The following is an 18,311-nucleotide window of genomic DNA, read 5'->3' on the forward strand; positions in this document are numbered from 1 at the left end:
CCATGCCTAGCTCAGTACAGCTCAGTGGACACTCGTCCAGTGGAAGAACAAGATGTCTGCAAATTAAAGTGGAAGCAGTAAGAGGTAGTATTGCCCTGTCAAGCTTTGTCTTATTTTCAGCTTTCTGAAAGCTTGAAGTTTTCTGCCTCCTACCACCAGGTTACTCTGACTAGACACCTACGAACGATATAGGCCAGGGGGTGGCAGATTTCTTAGGTGAAGGGCCAGAGAGCAGATATTTAGGCTTACAGCCCATAGGATTCCTGTCACAACCCCTCAGTGCCGCCATTGTGGTAGCAAAGCAGCTCTGACAATATGTAACGAACAAGCAGGGCTGTGTTCCAATAAAACTTTATTGACAAAAACAAGTGGTGGGCTGGATGTGGCTCCCAGGCCAGAGATGACGCATCTTGGTATAGGCTGTCACTTGGTAATTTTCTGTGTCATCCTCTCTTTCTCAGCATTAGAGTTGTGGTCACAGTGGAGCAAACAGAAGAAGAGCTGGAGAAAGCCGCGTCCACGATCAAAGAGGTGGCCCAGGCCATTCTGCTCTAGGCTGCGTCTCAGGGCCTGGTGGACGCCTTCCACACAAGAAACCAGAAGTCCTCTGGGTCACTGTGGAGTGTGGGCGTCTCGGAGACCTCAGGCTGGCCACCGAGAACATAAAGGAGAGCGTGTGGACATCTACGGCGTGGATACAGACCAAATGGTGACTGTGAGGAGGATGCTTATTATTTCTAAAAAGAAAACACAGCTAGAAGCCCAGGACCTGATTGTTTTTTTTTAAGAGGGAAACTAATGGCAGTGTCCAACTGGTATTTAAATTGTGCTATTTAGTACTATTTAAAACGCTTTATTGTACTAGTGTTTTATATGCTTTGTTGTTGTCATTTAAAACTGGACCTTCAGTGTCTCGTTTCTCCCTTCTAATAGTGAAGAGTCTGTAAGCACTCCTTAACGCCCCATTTCATATAAAAAATGACTTTGAGACATTGAAGTCAGTACACATGATACAAGATTTATTACTGAACAACAAATTCAACCACATGTTTTCCAGTCTTCATCATGTGAAGCTAAATGGTGGCTAATATATAAAGGGACAATTTTTGTGTGATTATTATAAACTTTTCATTATAAAAGAATTTTTATATACACTAAATGTTGATGTTAGGCCATTTCTAACAGCTAATCTTAGCATCCCTAACCAGAGGATATTCATTATATGTCCTGAGTGAGCAATAATTTAAATCAAATACTATTTTATTTTAATATATTTAGTTGACCTTTACATTTATTATGTGTTGACTTCTAATGTTTTAGGAAGAGGATTATTGTGAGGATTGCAAATTACAAATCATGTCTTTAGTATTTTAGAATATCTTGAATGTAGTCCTTTTTTGTATAGTGGGTTTGCCTAGGGACATATAGCTACTAAGCTAAGAAAAATGAGGGTTTTTTTTAAGCGTACGAATTCCAGATATCTAAAAAAGATGTGAAAGTACTAAAAATAAAATTTTTAAGCTGTACTTTAGCTGTTTTTTTCTTGAGCAGACCAAGTTAAATGGCTTGAAAGTGTGTGGTATGTGCCACAAGATAGCGCATAACTATTACACTGTTACTCCTCTTAGCAACTAACGGTAAAGGAATAAAATTGTAAAAGAAGGAAAAGTCATTTTTCTAACCGATGTTCATATTAACAAATGGTGGTCTTCAACGTCTTTTTAAATTACACACAGTATTTTTAACTGTTTCGTTTCTATTTTGCTTGAGGTGTTTCGTACGTACGTGCCTTGGGACTGCTGCTGCTCTAAATGATACAGTGCTCTTTGAGGGGTGAATCTGTTTTGTTTTTTAACGAAATAAACCTACATTCGTGATGATCCGTCTACTTGCGTATATAATGTACTCAACATGACAGTCTTTGTCTTTTAATTTTAACTTTTTTGCAAACCTTGAGTAGTTTTTTTTTAAAGAAAAGATTGATTTCTTCATACCCAACCAAAGGATGTAGAGTATCTGAACGTTGCTGAGTTCTTACTGATGTAAGCATTGGCTACCTGTGACTACAAAAATACCAGAGCCATTGTTATTTTTATAAACAGATAAGAGTAATAACTTTTGAGCTACTTTTATTCTACTTTCTAAATCAAAATAGCAACACCTAGTGTTTATTGTTACTTTTCAAAAAAAAAAAAAATTACTTTCTATGAAAGGGTGGAATAATGCACATTACTGAAACATACCAAATGTTTAAACAAAAAGAGCCAAAAATAAGAGTCTTTATGTTAAAACTATAGAGTGACCATAATCTAATAACATACACCACAAAAAGTATCTGCTAGATGCAATAAAATAAAGGACAGTCTTCCAAATCTAAAAGCAGGTTACCAAAAAAATTTTAAATAAGTTTCCAGAGGGCCTCACCAATGATTCTGTTTAGAGAGGCAATGGCTTGAGGTCACAATGGAGAAACCATTTGGAGTCCATTTTTACTTCACACACTTGCCCTTGAGGAGGAAGAAACCACATGATTACTCTTATTGTATACAGCTAGGTTCCAACTCTGAAAAAGTGGAGCCTTGAGGCAAGTTGGGACAGTAAAGATACCAGTATTTCTTCAAATTTAGAACTCCATCCGTTGTATCATGCACATTTATCTTACGTACAACTCTGCTCTCTATAACATGCCATCTGTTGTGAGATGCATTTCAGTTTCAGAGAGATTATAACATGGATAGAAAAGGTGCATCTCAAAATCAGTGAAATAAGATAACAATCTGGTGTGTGAGCCCAAGGCTTTCTTTCCTTATGGACTTAGTCCCAAAAGCTAGAAGTGTTGAAGGAAGATGGTGGTGTGGGGTAAAGAATTTAACTTTACCCAAAGAATTTGGTCTCCCACTCGCTTGGTTCCTGAGAGGTAACCTCTAAAATCTTGGGATTTCCCCAGTGATTGAAGAGTCTGATGATTCCAGGTCAGACCTATCCCTAAAAGGTTATGCTGGCTGTCCTCCAGCTCCTCAGAGGCTAAAAAAAGAGTTGAAAAGTAAAATAACAAATTAAAAACACACAAAGAGGCCCAATAGACTTGGATGGCAGAAGGATAAATGAAGATAGATCAGTAGAAAATATCCCACCTGAAAAAGAGAAAGCAAACTGACAGAATTAAGAAGAGAAATAGACAATTCAACAATAATAGTTGGAGATTGGAATAGTCCGGTCTAAATAATTGATAGGACAACCAGAAAGAAAAATCAAGGATATAGAAAACTTGAACAACACTGTCAACCAAGTTGACCACAAACTTACATTTATAGAACACTCTACCCCGTGATTCCAGAACGCATATTCTTTTCAAGTATACCTGAAACATTCTCCAGGATAGACCACACGCTGAGCCATAAAACAAGTTTCAGTAAATTTAAAAAGATTGAGATCATAAAAAGGATGTTCCCTGGCCAGACAGAAACAAGAGATCCACAATAGGAAGAAAACTGGAAACATTTCCAAATATCTGGCAGTTAACCAGCACACTTCTAAAGGAACAGTCGATCATAAAAGAAATTTTAAAATATTCTGAACTGAATGGAATTTATGTGATACAGTTAAAGAGTGGTTGGAAGGAAATGTATAGCTTTAAATACCTGTATCAGAAAAGAAGAAAGACTTCCAATCAATAATTTAACCTTCCACCCTAAGAAATTAGAAAGGAGCAAATTAAACCCAAAACAAGCAGAAGAAAGGAAATAATGAAGATTAGAGTGGAAATCAATGAAATAGGAAACAAAAACAATAGAGAAAATCAATGAAACCACGAGTTTTTTGTTTGAAAAGATTAATAAAATTGACAAATTCTTAGCTGGATTGACGAGATAACAGAGAAGACACAAATTACTACAATATCACTGTCAGTCCTACAGAAATCAGGAAACATCACTATCCTATAGAAATTAAAAGGATTTATAAGGAAAAATTATAAACAACTTTATGCCAACCAATTAGACAACTTAAGTGACATCAATAAAAGAAACATCTGTTAGAATGAGATATATATGTATATATATATATATATAATACCAAGTGCTGATAAAAATAGAGCAAGTGGAACTCTCATTCATTACTGGTGAGATTGCCAAATGGTACAGATACTTTGGAATACAATTTAGCAATTTCTCATCAGGTTAAACATATATTTATCATCTGACCAGCGATCTCACTACTAGGCATTTACCCAAGAGAAATGAAAACTTATATTCACACAAAAATGCTCATAGCGATACCTTTCAGAAAGTGGAAACAACCCAAATGTCCATCAACTGGCGAATGGATAAACCAGCTGTGGTGAATCCACACAGTGGGATACTACTCAACAATGAAAAGGCTGACACAAGCAACAGCATGGATGAATCTCAGATACATTATGCTACGTGAAAGAAGCTAGGCTTAAATAGCTACATACTATAGGATTTCACTCATGTTCAGGAAAAGGCAAAACTGGAAAATTCCCAATTACGTGGAAATTAAACAACACACTATTAAACAACCAATGGGTCGATTAAGAAATAAAGAGAGAAATCAGAAAATACTTAGAGTTGAATGAAAACGATGACACAACATACTAAAACACGATATGCAGCAAAGGCGATGCTCGGAGGGAAATTTATTGCAGTAAACACTTAGATTAAAAAAGAATAAAGACCTCAAATCAATAACCTAACTTTACTACTTGATGAACGAGAAAAAGAAGAGCGAGTCATGCCCAAAGCTACCAAAAGAAGGGAAATAGCAAAGATCAGAGCAGAAATAAATGAAGAACAGAGTAGACAAACAATAGAATCACCCAAACCAGAAGTTAATTCTTTGAAAAGATCAGTAAAATTGAGAAACTTAGCTAGACTGACAAAACTAAGAGGCTAATATTAACCCGATACCAAAGCTAAACAAAGACACCACAAGAAAACTAGAGACCAGTATCCCCCGTGAGTATAGATGCAAAAATCCTCAACAAAATACTAGCAAACCAAACCCAAAACCAGATCAAAGGGATTATACACCATGTTGTTGTTATTGTTAATTGCCCGCCAAGCTGATGGCGACCCCATGTGTGCAAAGTAGAAATGTTTCATAGGGTTTTCAAGGCCGTGACCTTTCGGAAGCAGACCACCAGGCCTGTCTTCTGAGGCACCTCTGGATGGGTTCGAACCACCAACCTTCAGGCTACTAGTCAAGCACTTAACTGTTTGCACCAACCAGGGACTCTTACACACCATGACCAAGTGGGATTTTTTCCAGGAATACAAGAGTGGTACAACATACACAAATCAATCAATATAGTGTGTCACATTAATAGAACAAAGGAAAAGAACCACATGATCATCTCAAATCAACACAGAAAAGGCATTTGACAAAACCCAACACCCTTTCATGATTATATATATACACACATATATATCCATATATATATATATCACACAAACTAGGAATAGAAAGGAAATTCCTCAATATGATAAAGGGCATTTATGAAAAAGCCACAGCTAACATTCTTAATGGAGAAAGACTGAGAACTTTCCCCTTATGATCAGGAACAAGAGAAGGATGCCTGCTCTCACCACTGCTATTCAACATTGTACTGGAAGTCCTAGCCAGAGCAATTAGTCAGGAAAAAGAAAGAAAAGATATCCAAATCGGAAAGAAAAAAGTAAAACCATCCCTTTTCAGAGATGACATGATCCTATATAAGAAGACCCCACAGAACCCACAAGAAAGCTTATTAGATGTAATAAATGAATTCAGCAAAGTGGCAAAATACAAAGTCAGCACACAAAAATCTTCTGGGTTTTTATACACCAGCAAGGAGCAATCAGAAAGGAAATTAAAGAAACAATTGTGTTTACAATAGCAGCTAAAAGAATAAAGTACCTAGGAATAAATCTAGCCAAGGAAACGTAAGACTTGTACACTGAAAACTGTAAACATTGCTGAAATAAAGAAGACCTAAACAAATGGAAAGACATACTGTGTTCATGGACTGGAAGACTTAATATTATTAAGATGCCAGTACTACTCAAAGCAATGTATAGATTCAACACCATGCCTGTTAAAAACCTTTATTTGCAGACATGGAAAAGCCAATCCTCAAATTTATATGGAATTACAAGGAGCCCCAAAATAGCCAAAGCAATCTTGGAAAAGAAGAACAAAGTAGGACTCACACTTCCTGTTTCCAAAACATACTATTAAAAAAACCAAACATGTTGCCATTGAGTTGATTCTGGCTCATGGCGACCCCATGTGCGCAGAGTAGAACTGCACTCTGTAGGGCTTTCGCGGCTGTGACTTTGGAAGCAGATCACCAGGCCTTTCTTCCAAGGTGGGCTTAAATCGCCAACCTTCCAGTTAGTAGTGGAGCACTAAACATTTGCACTACCCAGGGACTCCAAACATACTATAAAACTACAGTAATCAAAGCAGGCTGGTACTGGTATAATAGGCACATGGTAATGGAATAGAATTGAGGGTCCAAAAATAAATCCATATATGTATGGCCAAAATCTTGGGTGGGATGAAAGCTTGACAAGGAATAGGATATTCACATAATTTCAAAACATGTCTCCACAAGTTACCTATTAATTTTAAAAGAAAAAAATAGGAAATTACACAGCCAAGAAAATGGACAACACCTTAACCAAGTGATCAAAAGTAGTATCACTGATAAGCGACAGTGGGCATCACGTGTCCGTAGTTACGCTTCCCAGAGAAACACCAACATCATTTATGTAGTATTCCAGCTGGGGATGCATTACTTGAATGTAATCATGTTCTCTCATGATTAACTTCCTCTGAGAAACCTAAATTGAAGGACGCTCTGTAAAATCACAGGCTTCTGGTCTTCAAAAATACCAATATCCATTATTCACAATAGCCAAAAGGTAGAAAAAAACCAAACGTCCATCCATAGTTGAATGGGTAAACAGAAAATGGTATCTGCATACAATGGAATATTATTCAACCATAAAGAGAAATGTAGTTCTGATCCATGCTACAGTGTGGATGGACCTTGAAAAGATGCTGAATGAAATAAGCAGATACAAAAGGACAAGCGTTGTATGATCCCACATAAATGAAATAGCTAGAATAGGCAAATGCGCAGAGACAGAAGTTTATTAGCAGTTACCAACGGCAGTGGTAACCAAGTGGTTAACAAGTTCGTTAGTGGTTACCAGGGGGGAATGGAGAGTTATTGCTTAACGAATACTGAATTTCTGTTTCGGATGATAGCGGTGATGTTGCACAACATGGGAATGTAACTAACAACACTGTGTTGTATACTTAAAAATGGTTAAAACAGCAATTTTGTTATATATATTTTACCACAATAATTTTTTAAAAAAATAAAACAATGGCGCCAGAGATGTCGAAAAGCTGAGTAACTGCTCCAGACTACAGGAGGCTAAAGAAACAGGGCTCCGTGTGAGGCCACATGGAATCCTGCCCTGTGCGGGGAAATGTTTTCAACGATGCCATTGGAATAATTGATGAGACTGGGGATTAGATAAAAGTATTGACTTCAATAGCCCGGCTGTGGATATGTAAGAAAAGATTGTTCTCAGGAAATATGTACCTGTATTAGTAGGGGAGAAGGGAGCAAATGTATGCATCCCACTTTAAAATGGTTTGGAAATAATGTTGTGGGTATGTATGTACGTATATACCTGAGGTCTATCTGAAGTCAAGTAGAACTTTCCAAGAGGAGTGAACTTGGCCTGGGGAAAATATTAGGAGAACAGGGAACAGGAGGATGTAAGACGGTTCTTGAATATGTATACATATATACGCACACATATATAGTATATACATAGTAAATATGTATGTGTATATATAGAGAGAGAGTATATATAAATATATATAAATATAAATATAAAAAAAGTTTTAATATGAAAAACAGGAAAAGGTGTATTTGGGAGTTCTTTATATAATGCTTGCAAATTTCTGATAGTTTAAAATATTAAAACTTTTAAATAATAAAAATGATGTAAAAGGATTAAAACTAGATTCACACACAAAAACCAATGTTTAAAAGAGATTTGAAATCTTAAACAATAAAACAGAACCCAGATCAAGTACAAGTAAGAATAATCTTGGACAACAAACAGAGATATTCATGAATCAACTTTCCTTCAGTCAGTACAGCAAATACTTTCTTACCTGGGTTGCCCACAGTAAGAGTTTAGAAGTCTGTGCTGCAGGGTGGGGTGATAGGTCTAAACACCAGGGGGCAGTATGCCAGAACTGAGAGCAAGTAGGCAGCCCAATATAAACTTTACAACAAAAGTCTAGAGACCACAGTCACATCCTAGCTCATTGACTCAACAGCTGGGAGTCCTTGGACTTGGCCCTACTTCCCACTGGACAAGTCTTCCCCTATGAATATGAGGATTGGACTGAACTTTTTCTGAATTATCTTGAATCCTCTTGTTCTCATTATATGAGAACACATGTTGGAAAATCCTACCTGGCTCCAGACAGACCTCAGTCCCTGAGAAATAACTACCCACATTTTCTCAGGGAAAGTACAGGAGCCCTTCTGTTCTTATTCACACAAACCAATGTCCTATTTTGCTGAGAAGGTACAAACCAGAGAGCTTCAAACACTGGTTTCCATTCCCGGAAATTTTGCTACTTTTCCTCAGGGTGTCTCTGTCTCCCAGAACTCAGTACAATCCTTTTCTTGCTTAATAACTTTGAAGCAATGTCTTTGAAACTAGTGCATCACCTAGAAAAACTGTTTGTTCCTTCCAACTCCCTTGTTTATTTCCACAGGACTCTGTGATATCTAAGGAGTCAGCCAACGTGAGCTGGTGCACAGCAGCGAGGAGACGCAAGAGCACGGGCTCCGGAGCCAGACTGCCTAGATTAGGACCCCAGCATCACCACCCACCATCTGTATGAACTTGAGAGTCTGCTTAAATTTTCTGTGCCTCAGTTTCCTCCTCTGCAAAGTGAGAATAATAGTGCCTCTGCTCACTGAGTGGATTGCTGCATATCAAATACTTAAAGTTGTACCTGACACATTAACCAGTTTCCATGGAGTTGATTCCTACTCATGGTGACCCATATGTGTCAGAGTAGAACTGTGCTCCACAGCGGTTTCAGTGGCTGAGTTTTCAGAAGTAGATCTCCAGGCTTTTCTTCCAAGGCACCTCTGTGTGGATTCAAACCACCAACCTTTCGGCCAGTAGCCAAGCTCTTAACTGTTTGCACCACCCAGGGACTCCATACACCCCGTTGCCGTCGAGTCGATTCCGACTCATAGTGACCCTACAGGATAAAGTAGAACTGCCCCATAGAGTTTCCAAGGAGTGCCTGGTGGATTCAAACTACCGATCTTTTGGTTAGCAGCTGTAGCACTTAACCAGTACGCCACAAGGGTTTCCAGGAACTCCATAGTAAGTACTAAATACATATTAATTATTATTATTAATGATAATAAAAGGACTAAGATCAACTAGTTTTTTAAAAAAAACTCTGTACAGAAATGCAGATCTCTTACTTCCTACATGATTCACTAGGAAGTCACTGCGGTAGAAACTTGTGACTGATACTAAATCCAACTGCGTGATTCTTTTTGCAAGTGCGTTTAAAAAAAAACTACTACAAATACTAAAAACACATTACTGTCCAGCCAATTCCTACTCATAGCAACCCCATGTGTTTCAGAGTAAAATTGCTCTCCATAGGATTTTCAATGACTATGACCTCTTGGAAGTAGATCACCAGGGCTTTCTTCCCAGGCGCCTCTCGGTGGATTCAAACTGCCAACCTTTCAGTTAGTAGCCAAGTGTTTAACCATTTGTGCCACGCCCACCCACCCCCCAAAAAAACCATTGCCCTTGAGTCGATTCCAACTCATAACAACCCTATAGGACAGAGAAGAACTGCTCCATAGGGTTTCCAAGGAGCCGCTGGTGGCTTCGAACTGCTGACCTTTTGGTTAGCAGCCAAGCTCTTAACCACTGCACCACTAGGGCCCCGCAGGACTCCTCCAAATACTAAAGACTTCCAGGAAAAGGAATGTTTCTATCCCCTTTAATTCATTGAACACTGCTTAGAAACATCTTCCTGTAAATTTCAAAATAATGTTATCCAACCCAGGAAGGTGGGTCCTTGTCCAGCGTGCTCAGACCTGCCAATAATCTGGACACTGGCCTTTGAGAAGAAGAAAGTAACTTTATTTGCAATACGCAGAGCAAGGAGCTGGGAGGAAGGTCCTCAGATCCAACTTGCTGAATGGTGGGGAGGCAGGGCTTTTATGTGATTGGGTAGCAAGATGGTGGGCGTGCAAGTGCACTGAGAGGGGTTTCCCCTGTGCAGGGGCGCCAGGGAGGTTTCCTGGGCAGGTGCACTGGGAGGTTCATGGGGCCAGGATACAATCCCCCCTTGAGTTGTAGTAATTCCTTTATCTTAAGGGGTAAGGGTTGACGACTCATTGGCTACTTCCTGCTGATGCTGGCTAAAGTTAGGGACTGAGGCTGCAGAATTACTTAGCATCTTTTGTTTGTTATTTAGGATCTGGTGAGGGCAAGAGGAAAAAGATTCCTGCATCTCGAAACTTTTTGAAATGAACTGGGTTAAATACTTTAACAGACAAGGTAGGATCAGACATAGGAGGAAGATAAAAATTAGAGAAGTCACCAGGGGCCAAAGCCAGCCAAAACTGGGGAAGAAGGACAGAATCCAATCCCACCAAGAGGTTATTCCTCCAGATTCTGTTACAGGCTTTGGTCTACACCAGTTGGCCACTTGTCAATTACATATAAATTTAGCTCAACCTCATGAGAGGTATTGACCCAAAACAGCAGGAGGTGCCGGCTATTGCACAAACTCCTCCCTTCTTAGCTAGAATATAGTCTAGAACAAACCAGTGGTCTAGTACTACTCCAACCAGAGAGTTTAATGACTGTTGTATGGCTCTTCTAGTGGCTCACAATAGAAGGTGCATGATGTCAAGGAGGTTAAGCATAGCATCCTATAAAGCAGCTAATTGTGGGATAATGATTAGGATTCTTAAAACAGACCATCCTATTCCTGTCTCTGTGATGGGATTATATCCTGTTAACCTTAAATCCCAGCCTTCTTTGGTATAATTGGCTGCTCTTCTTCACCACCCATGTGTATTGACAGGTGGCAGTTTTATAAGGGCGGCGAGGTTGTTGGAGGTCTCAAGGGTCATGGGGAAAGCAACAACTCCTACAGTCCAAGTGCCAGTCAATTCTTTTGGGTTTAGGCATGTATGGGTAAGCTACACTCCTGCGATACCGGGTGCTGGGGAGGTAAAATTACCGCACAGAAGATAGATTCCTTAGGGTGCACAAACAGTGCCACCCTCTGCCAAGCAGTGACAGAGGTGGGTAGTATTGAACCATTTTGAGAAGTTGGTCAGCCCAAACCAGGAAACTTGGTAGCCTCTGTCCCAACCTGGATAGACACCAAGTTCAGCCATTGAGGGAAGGTGTCTCCAAGTACTGAGGTTTCCAAGGTAATATGCAAATCTACGAACTTAGTCCTGTTAAAAGAGACAGTTTCAGGGACCACTGTAGTCCACCATGCCAAGTCAAGCACTTTGAAAACATGGCACAGTTCCTCACAAGTCTGTTTTAACACGGAGTACTCTTACTTCTAAGGGGTCAGAGGTACTATTTCTTTTAGCCCCGACATTAGAGAGGTCCAGGAAGAGTTGGGGATAGGGTTTCCCCAGGGAACTTTCAAACTGGCAGAGGAGGTGGGGAATGGATGGCAGATCCAACAATTACTCACATTATTTCCCCGGGAAACAGAATTGGAAAGCTGGATGAATCAGTTGTCTTCCCACTTACAAGTGATAGGTTGAAGCAGGTAGAGCAAAAGCAACACCACCACAACAGTGTTCATATTGGTTAATTTTAGCACCATTGCAAATAGGTGGTACCCACAGTGGGGAGAATACAAGAGAAGATACAGACAAAGAGGATCAACAGAGCACATGGGACGAGGACACTAGGACTTCTACAGTCTGCAAAGGTGGAGACATGAAAGAAAAGAATGCTACTTATCTATCTTTTCAAAGGGTAGTTTCAAGTCCTCTTTCTTTCCAAGCGGCTCCATGGGCATGAAGTACAGAAAAAGCATACCTGGAATCTGTGTATTTATTAGCTCAGTTGGAGTTCAGCTGGGGGGCCCAGGTTAAGGCAATAAGTTCTGCCTTTTGAGCAGAGGTTCTGGGGGGCACTGCCTCTGCTTCTTTGGTCTCATGAAGGGTGACTACAGTGTATCCAGCTTTGTCCCACAAAGCTGCCTCCATTTGTGAACAGCTTTAAATCAGGGTTAGTGAGACGCTGGTTAGACAAGTCAGGTCTGCTGGAATACACCTCTTCAATTACCGGGACACAGTCATGTTCAAGGTTCTCATCCTCTGATGAGGGCAGCAGGGTTGTGGGGTTGAGGGTGGAGACAGTCTTCAGCATCACAGAGGGATTGTCGAGCAGGATAGCCTGGTACTTGCTGAGTTTCCCCGCTGTTAACCACAGATCATCTTTCTGCTCAAGCAAGGTAAGCACACAGTATGGGGTTAGGACTGTGGTATGTTGCCCAAGAGTAAACTTCTCCGCCTCCGTCAGGAGTTCACATGTAGTTGCAACTTCCCAAAGGCAGGTGGGCCAGCCCTGTGCCACAGGATCTAGTTGTTTGGAGAAGTACACAACCAACCTGGCACTTCCCTAGCCCTAGAATCAGAGTAAACACCCCTAAGGCCACTCCCTGTCTTTCATGAGTGTATTGCTCGAAAGGTTTCTTGAGGTCTGGCAACCCTGGGGTGGAGGCAGAAATTAGCTTGTCTATGATTTATTGAAAAGTTATCTTTCTGGCGTCCATACCAAGCGTTCTGAATCACTCCCTTGGACAGCCTGGTATGAGGGTTTGGCGATGAGTCTAAAGTTAGGGATCCAGATTCTACAAAACCCTGCCATCCCAAGGAACCCTCGCAACTGTCTGTTAACAGTTGGGGAAGCCACTCTGGCAATTGCCTCTTTTCAGTCAGGTAACGGCTCTCTTTTTCCTTGTGATACTTTAAACTCTAGTTGTTTTACATTAGGGGAGGAGATCTGGGCCTTTTCCTGTGAGACCTTGTACCTCCAGTCTCCCAGAAAGTTCAGTGTTGTGACTGTACTTTTGTCAGAGAGTTCCTTGGTGGGACTGGCAATTAGAATGTCATCAACGTACTGGAGGACTGTGCTTTCCGTGAGATGCAAGTCCTGGAGGTCTCTGGCTAGTACCTCCCCAAAGAGAGTGGGGCTATTCTTAAACCCCTGAGGTAAAACAGTCCAGCAGTATTTAGTCTTAGTTCCTGAGGTGGGATCCTCCCGCTCAAAGGCAAGTATCTCTTGGGACTTTTCCTCCAGACCAACACAATAAAATGCCTCCTTTAGGTCCAAAACTATAAACTATGCACAATCCCTTGGGAGAACTGTCAGTACAGTGTATGATTGGGTACCGCTGGGTGAATGTCCTGTGTTATCTGATTCACTGCCCATAGGTCCTGCACAAATCTATACTCCTTAGTGTCTGGCTTTACTACAGGCAGAATAGGGGTCTTGTATGTGGATTTGCAGGAATGAATAAGCCCATGTGCCATGAAGGTTTCAGAGGCTGCAAGCCTAGTTTAGCCTCTTGCTTCAAAAGGTACTGCTTGAGATGTGGAATAGTGTGGTTCGGTTTAAGTTTTACCTGGACCAGGGTCACAATCATTGCTTTACCAGGGGTTCCAGTGGCCCAAATCTGGGGATCAGCTTGGTCCTGGAGGTGCTGGAGTAGGGGCAGAGACTCTGTAGGGGCAGCCAGCTGCAAAAGGGCCACCTGTAGAGCACAGACCTTATCCAATTCCACTCCTACCTGCAGATGATCTGCTAAAAGTTGACTTGAGCATTTAGCTTGGTTAATACATCTCTCTCCAAAAGAGGAAGGGGACATTCAGGCACATACAAGAAGCTATGAATCAATTGTGTACCTCCAACTTGACAGTCCATAAGGTTAAGGAATGGCTTACTGGCAGGTTTTCCAGGTACTCCAATAATGGTCATGTTTCTTTTAGAAAAGGGGTCTTTCAGGGTGTTTAAAACCAAGTAGGCTGCGCCCGTGTCCACCCAAAATTCAGTAAGTAGTCTTCCCATAGTCACTGTAACCCAGGGCTCCTTGAGAGAGATGGGGATTGACTGAGTGGACTGTAGAGGGGCCCCTGGGTCCTGTCAGTTTGAGTTTTCAGCTGACAATGGGAGCTGTGTTATAGGTTTTTACTTAGGATCCTGCTCAAGTTGGGCTGGCCATGAGGGGCACTCCCATTTCCAGTGGCTTTCTTGTTTACAGTAGGCACGCTGTCAGAGGCCTAGCTTTTGGGGGGCTTGGTTTGGCCACCTGCCCTTCTGGGGCCTGCGGGGACTTACCTTGTGGATTATTCCGCAAGAGGCTTATTTGAGTGGCAGGTCACCTCCAAAAGCTGCTGCCAGGAATGCAGCTTGTTGTTTCATCTTCTGATTTTCTTTTTATCCTGTAGCTGGTCTTGATTATCGAAGACCTTAAAGGCAATCTCAACAAGGTGTGAAGTATTCATTCCCAAACCTCTGTCTAACTTTTGAAGGTTTTGCCTGACATCGGGGGTGCTCTCGCTGATGAAAGTCGTATTTATTAATCTAGCACTCTCTGGGTGCTCAGGGTTTTTATCAGTAAACTTTTGATAGGCCTTGTACACCCATTCTAGGAAACCAAAGGGATTTTCTTTGAGGCCTTGCTGCACATCCTGAACTTTTCTAAGGCTCTTTTGTTTTGGGGCCCCTTGTTGCAAACCTACTATTAGACAGTTATGGTAATGTTCTAGCTTCCCTGCCCCTAGCTAGTCATTTGGGTCCCAGTTTGGATCAATGGCAGACACAGCTTGGGCAGCCAGGAGCTTAATATTGTTCTGAGCGTTCAGATTGTGTAGCCTGACCAGGAATGGCTGGGGGGGCGGGTGGGAAGAAATAAAAAAAAAAAAAAAAATATGTGTACTAACCGTTTAATGAGAAACCATTTGTTTTGTTGTCTTTTTTCTAAAGTACAATTAAAGAAATAAAAAAAAAAAAAGGTTGTGTATAGTGTATAGCCTGTCAGCCTTTTGGTGTGCCTCTTCTAAGACCGTCCTCCATTCTTCTGGAGTTAAAAGAATATTTAGGAGTGACTGACAATCAGCCCAATTAGGGTGATGTGTAGCAAAAATGGACACAATCAGAGCTTCGGGACATTTTGGGTCATCTCTATACGCTGAGAGATTGCTCTTCTAATTGTACAGGTCAGAGGTGGAGAACAGTGTGTGGACTCAGACGAACCCTCTAGGCTGGCCATTGTGATCCAGTCTGGCAGGCATTTGTCTCAGCAGAAATTGCCCTGAGGATACTTTGGTGGATCCCTGGCCAAATTGCACCCCACTATGGGTGTGTGCTGGGGAGACTATTCCTAGGGCAGGACTGGGAGTTTCTGACTCATGAGGGAATGACGAGCAACTCACCAGAGGGGTGGTGGAGGGTTCCACCAAAGGGGAAGCAGCTGCCACTGGTGAGGCAGCCAGGGCCACTGGTGTTGCAGCTGGTGGGGTTGTAGGGGCCGGCGCCAGGCCAGGAACCAGTCCTACACCTCCAGGTGGATACGAAGGAGTGGGCAGAGGCAGAGGCAAAGGTCTCAAGGGGTATGGCTCACTGTCCAAGTCTGGGAGGATCAGGGGTTTCCTATCTCTGCCTCCCTCTTCCCCTGGAGTCTGCACCATCAGCTTACACTGTCTTTGTAGGTTTTTATTTTACCGGAGAGACATAAAGGTCTGTACGTAGGGGATTTCATCCCACTTTTCCTCTCTTTTACAAAACATATCTAACTGTAAGATGGTTTTATAGTTCAGTGACCCCTTCTCAGGCCACATTTTGTCAGACCCCAACTGGTACTGTGGTCAGTCACTGTTACAGAAGAAAATTAGTTTTTTCTTCTTCATAAGGCTCATAACTAAAACAGGACCAATTTTTAAGTATACAGCCTAAAGGGGAACACTCCGGGGCAGTAAGTTTGTTTCCCATATCTCACTCACACGCTTTCACTCAGAACCAGAGCAGGACTGTGGTCAACTAGAGACTAGGATGCCCATTCTCTGCCGTTGGCTATGGGGAGTAGCAGCAGGATGAATAACGAGAATGTCTCAGTGGGGCCTCAATCTCCCTTAATGGGGTTGTCTAAGTCCCACCTTCAATCCTCCAGATACCCTTCTACTTCAAATCCCCAAGAGCTAACACTTTAAAGGAGAGAAATCTCAAGGACATTTACCTAGTGGATGTCCAAACGTGAGCTAGTTTCTAATTCTCAAAGTAAAAGCACCTCGGGCCGGTCACCTCCTGGATCGTGGTTAGGAGACTCACCTGGGACTCCCAAACAAGAGGCTTGGTGCATGCTGAGTGTTGGTGGAGGTCCCACTTGCGGTGAAGAAGGTGCCAGGCTCCAGACAGAGGGTCTCTGTGACCTTCTAATGTCCCATCTGGGTTACCAAAATTGTTATTGAACCTGGGAATATGGGTCCTTGTCCAGCGCTCAGACTTGCCAATAATCTGGACACCGGCCTTCACGAAGAAGAAAGTAACTTTATTTGCAGTATGCAGAGCAAAGAGCTGGGAGGAAGGTCCTCAGATTCAATTCACTGAACGGCGGGGAAGCAGGGCTTTTATGTGCTTGGGTAGCAAGATGGCGGCGGCACAGGCACGCTGAGAGGGGTTTCCCCTGCAGGCACGAGGGGTGGGGTGGGGCAAAGTTACACTTGCTGGGAGGTCGGGGCCAGGTTATAACACTTCTTGTGTTTCTTACATACATGGATTGAAAAATTATCAGGGAAATGAATTTTTAAATCACAGAATTTTTGGTGTTTCAAGAAAAAGTGTTTTAGGAAAGAAGATGGCCCTTCTATATTTCTCACTTGAAATTTCAAATCCACCCCTCAGGCTCCCACACAAAACTGTGAACAGCGGTTTCAGCCCAGGGCTCAAGCTGCAAGGAAGTTGCCAAATAAAGAAGAACCCTGTTCAAGTTACTAACAGGGAATCCAAGCTTGGATATGTTTCTTTAGCCACTGATGCATCATCCATGCAAAACGCAGGTAACGTTGTGGTGTGTTCACAAGGTTTATAAGCAAGTAATAAATCTTAGTATTTGCAGTTTAGCATCTTCTCAGCTTGAATGCTCTGAGAAGATAAAGTGCAGTCTGGTAGGCCAGGCCTTGCTAACTGGCTGAGAGCTGTTCTCCTCACGGGGCCGTGCTCCCTCCCTGACGGGAAGCCACGCCGTTATATCCGTGTATGGATAACTATCTGAGAATCCTGAGAACAGGACTGAGCAGGCAGACTTGCTTCTCTGCCTCACATTTCCACAGCGTCTTGTGCCTGCCTGGCCTCAGATCCTTGGCTGATAGGTAATTTTGCGACCATGAGATCTGACTTTTCAAAATTCTCGATTCCTTGTGTGCAAGTGACGAGGAAACCCTCGTTTTACCCTGGTGCAAACCTCCTCAAATCTCCGTTTGGAGCCGAGCATGACAGGGCATTTGTAGGTGTGCATTACCTTGCTGTTCAGCTGTGTCCGGTTCTCGTCACCTAGTGGCTGCGCCTTGTGCTTCCGGTAACTCTACAGCTTAAAATGGTGGCGATAGTGACGAGGAGCCTTTCTTGTCTATTGTTTACATGTTGTGAATTACATAAGTGATATGAGTTCATATTAAAAATCCAAGTAATAAGGAGCCACAAAGAATAAAATTTGAAAATCCTATTTCCATTCAATTCCACTCTTCTCCCCAGAGGTAAGTTCGCTTAACAATTTGATGAATATTCTCCAGGAACGGCTTAAACCAAACCCATCCTAGTCGAGTCGATTCTGACTCATAGCGACCCTATAGGACAGAGTGGAACTGCCCCATATATATATGTATATACTTGTATTCAAATGGATTTTTAGAAAAACATACACAGAACAGCTACATTGTTCTGACTTAACAGTGTAGGAATTTTTCCATATCAGGACTTTATTTTTTTAAATCATTGCAGAGGATTACAATTTATTTGACCAATTTCCTTTTCATAGACATTTAAGTTGCTTTTATTTCTTTTTCCTGTTACAAACAACACAGAAATGAACATCTTCACACATGTAACTGTGTGAGTATCTGCAGGAATTTCTTTGGTGGGGATTCCTAAAGTTGGAATCGCTGAGACAAAGGGTTTGCAAAGTCT

General features: G+C 41.8%; 1 protein-coding gene across 4 annotated transcripts in view; it reads left to right on the top strand.

Moving 5' to 3' along the window:
- Positions 1–1,878, top strand: part of SPTLC1 (serine palmitoyltransferase long chain base subunit 1) — a 68,603-nt gene extending 66,725 nt beyond the window's left edge. For all 4 annotated transcript variants that reach the window (XM_004387973.3, XM_023742115.1, XM_023742116.1 and 1 more), the window contains one exon: positions 462–1,878. In XM_004387973.3, coding sequence (XP_004388030.1) covers positions 462–555 — 94 coding nt within the window. In that variant the 3' untranslated portion in view covers positions 556–1,878. The remainder of the gene's footprint in view (positions 1–461) is intronic.
- Positions 1,879–18,311: the final 16,433 nt, after the last annotated feature.

Source organism: Trichechus manatus, unplaced genomic scaffold (genome assembly GCF_000243295.1).
Source record: "Trichechus manatus latirostris isolate Lorelei unplaced genomic scaffold, TriManLat1.0 scaffold00201, whole genome shotgun sequence".
Taxonomy (NCBI): Eukaryota; Metazoa; Chordata; class Mammalia; order Sirenia; family Trichechidae; genus Trichechus; species Trichechus manatus.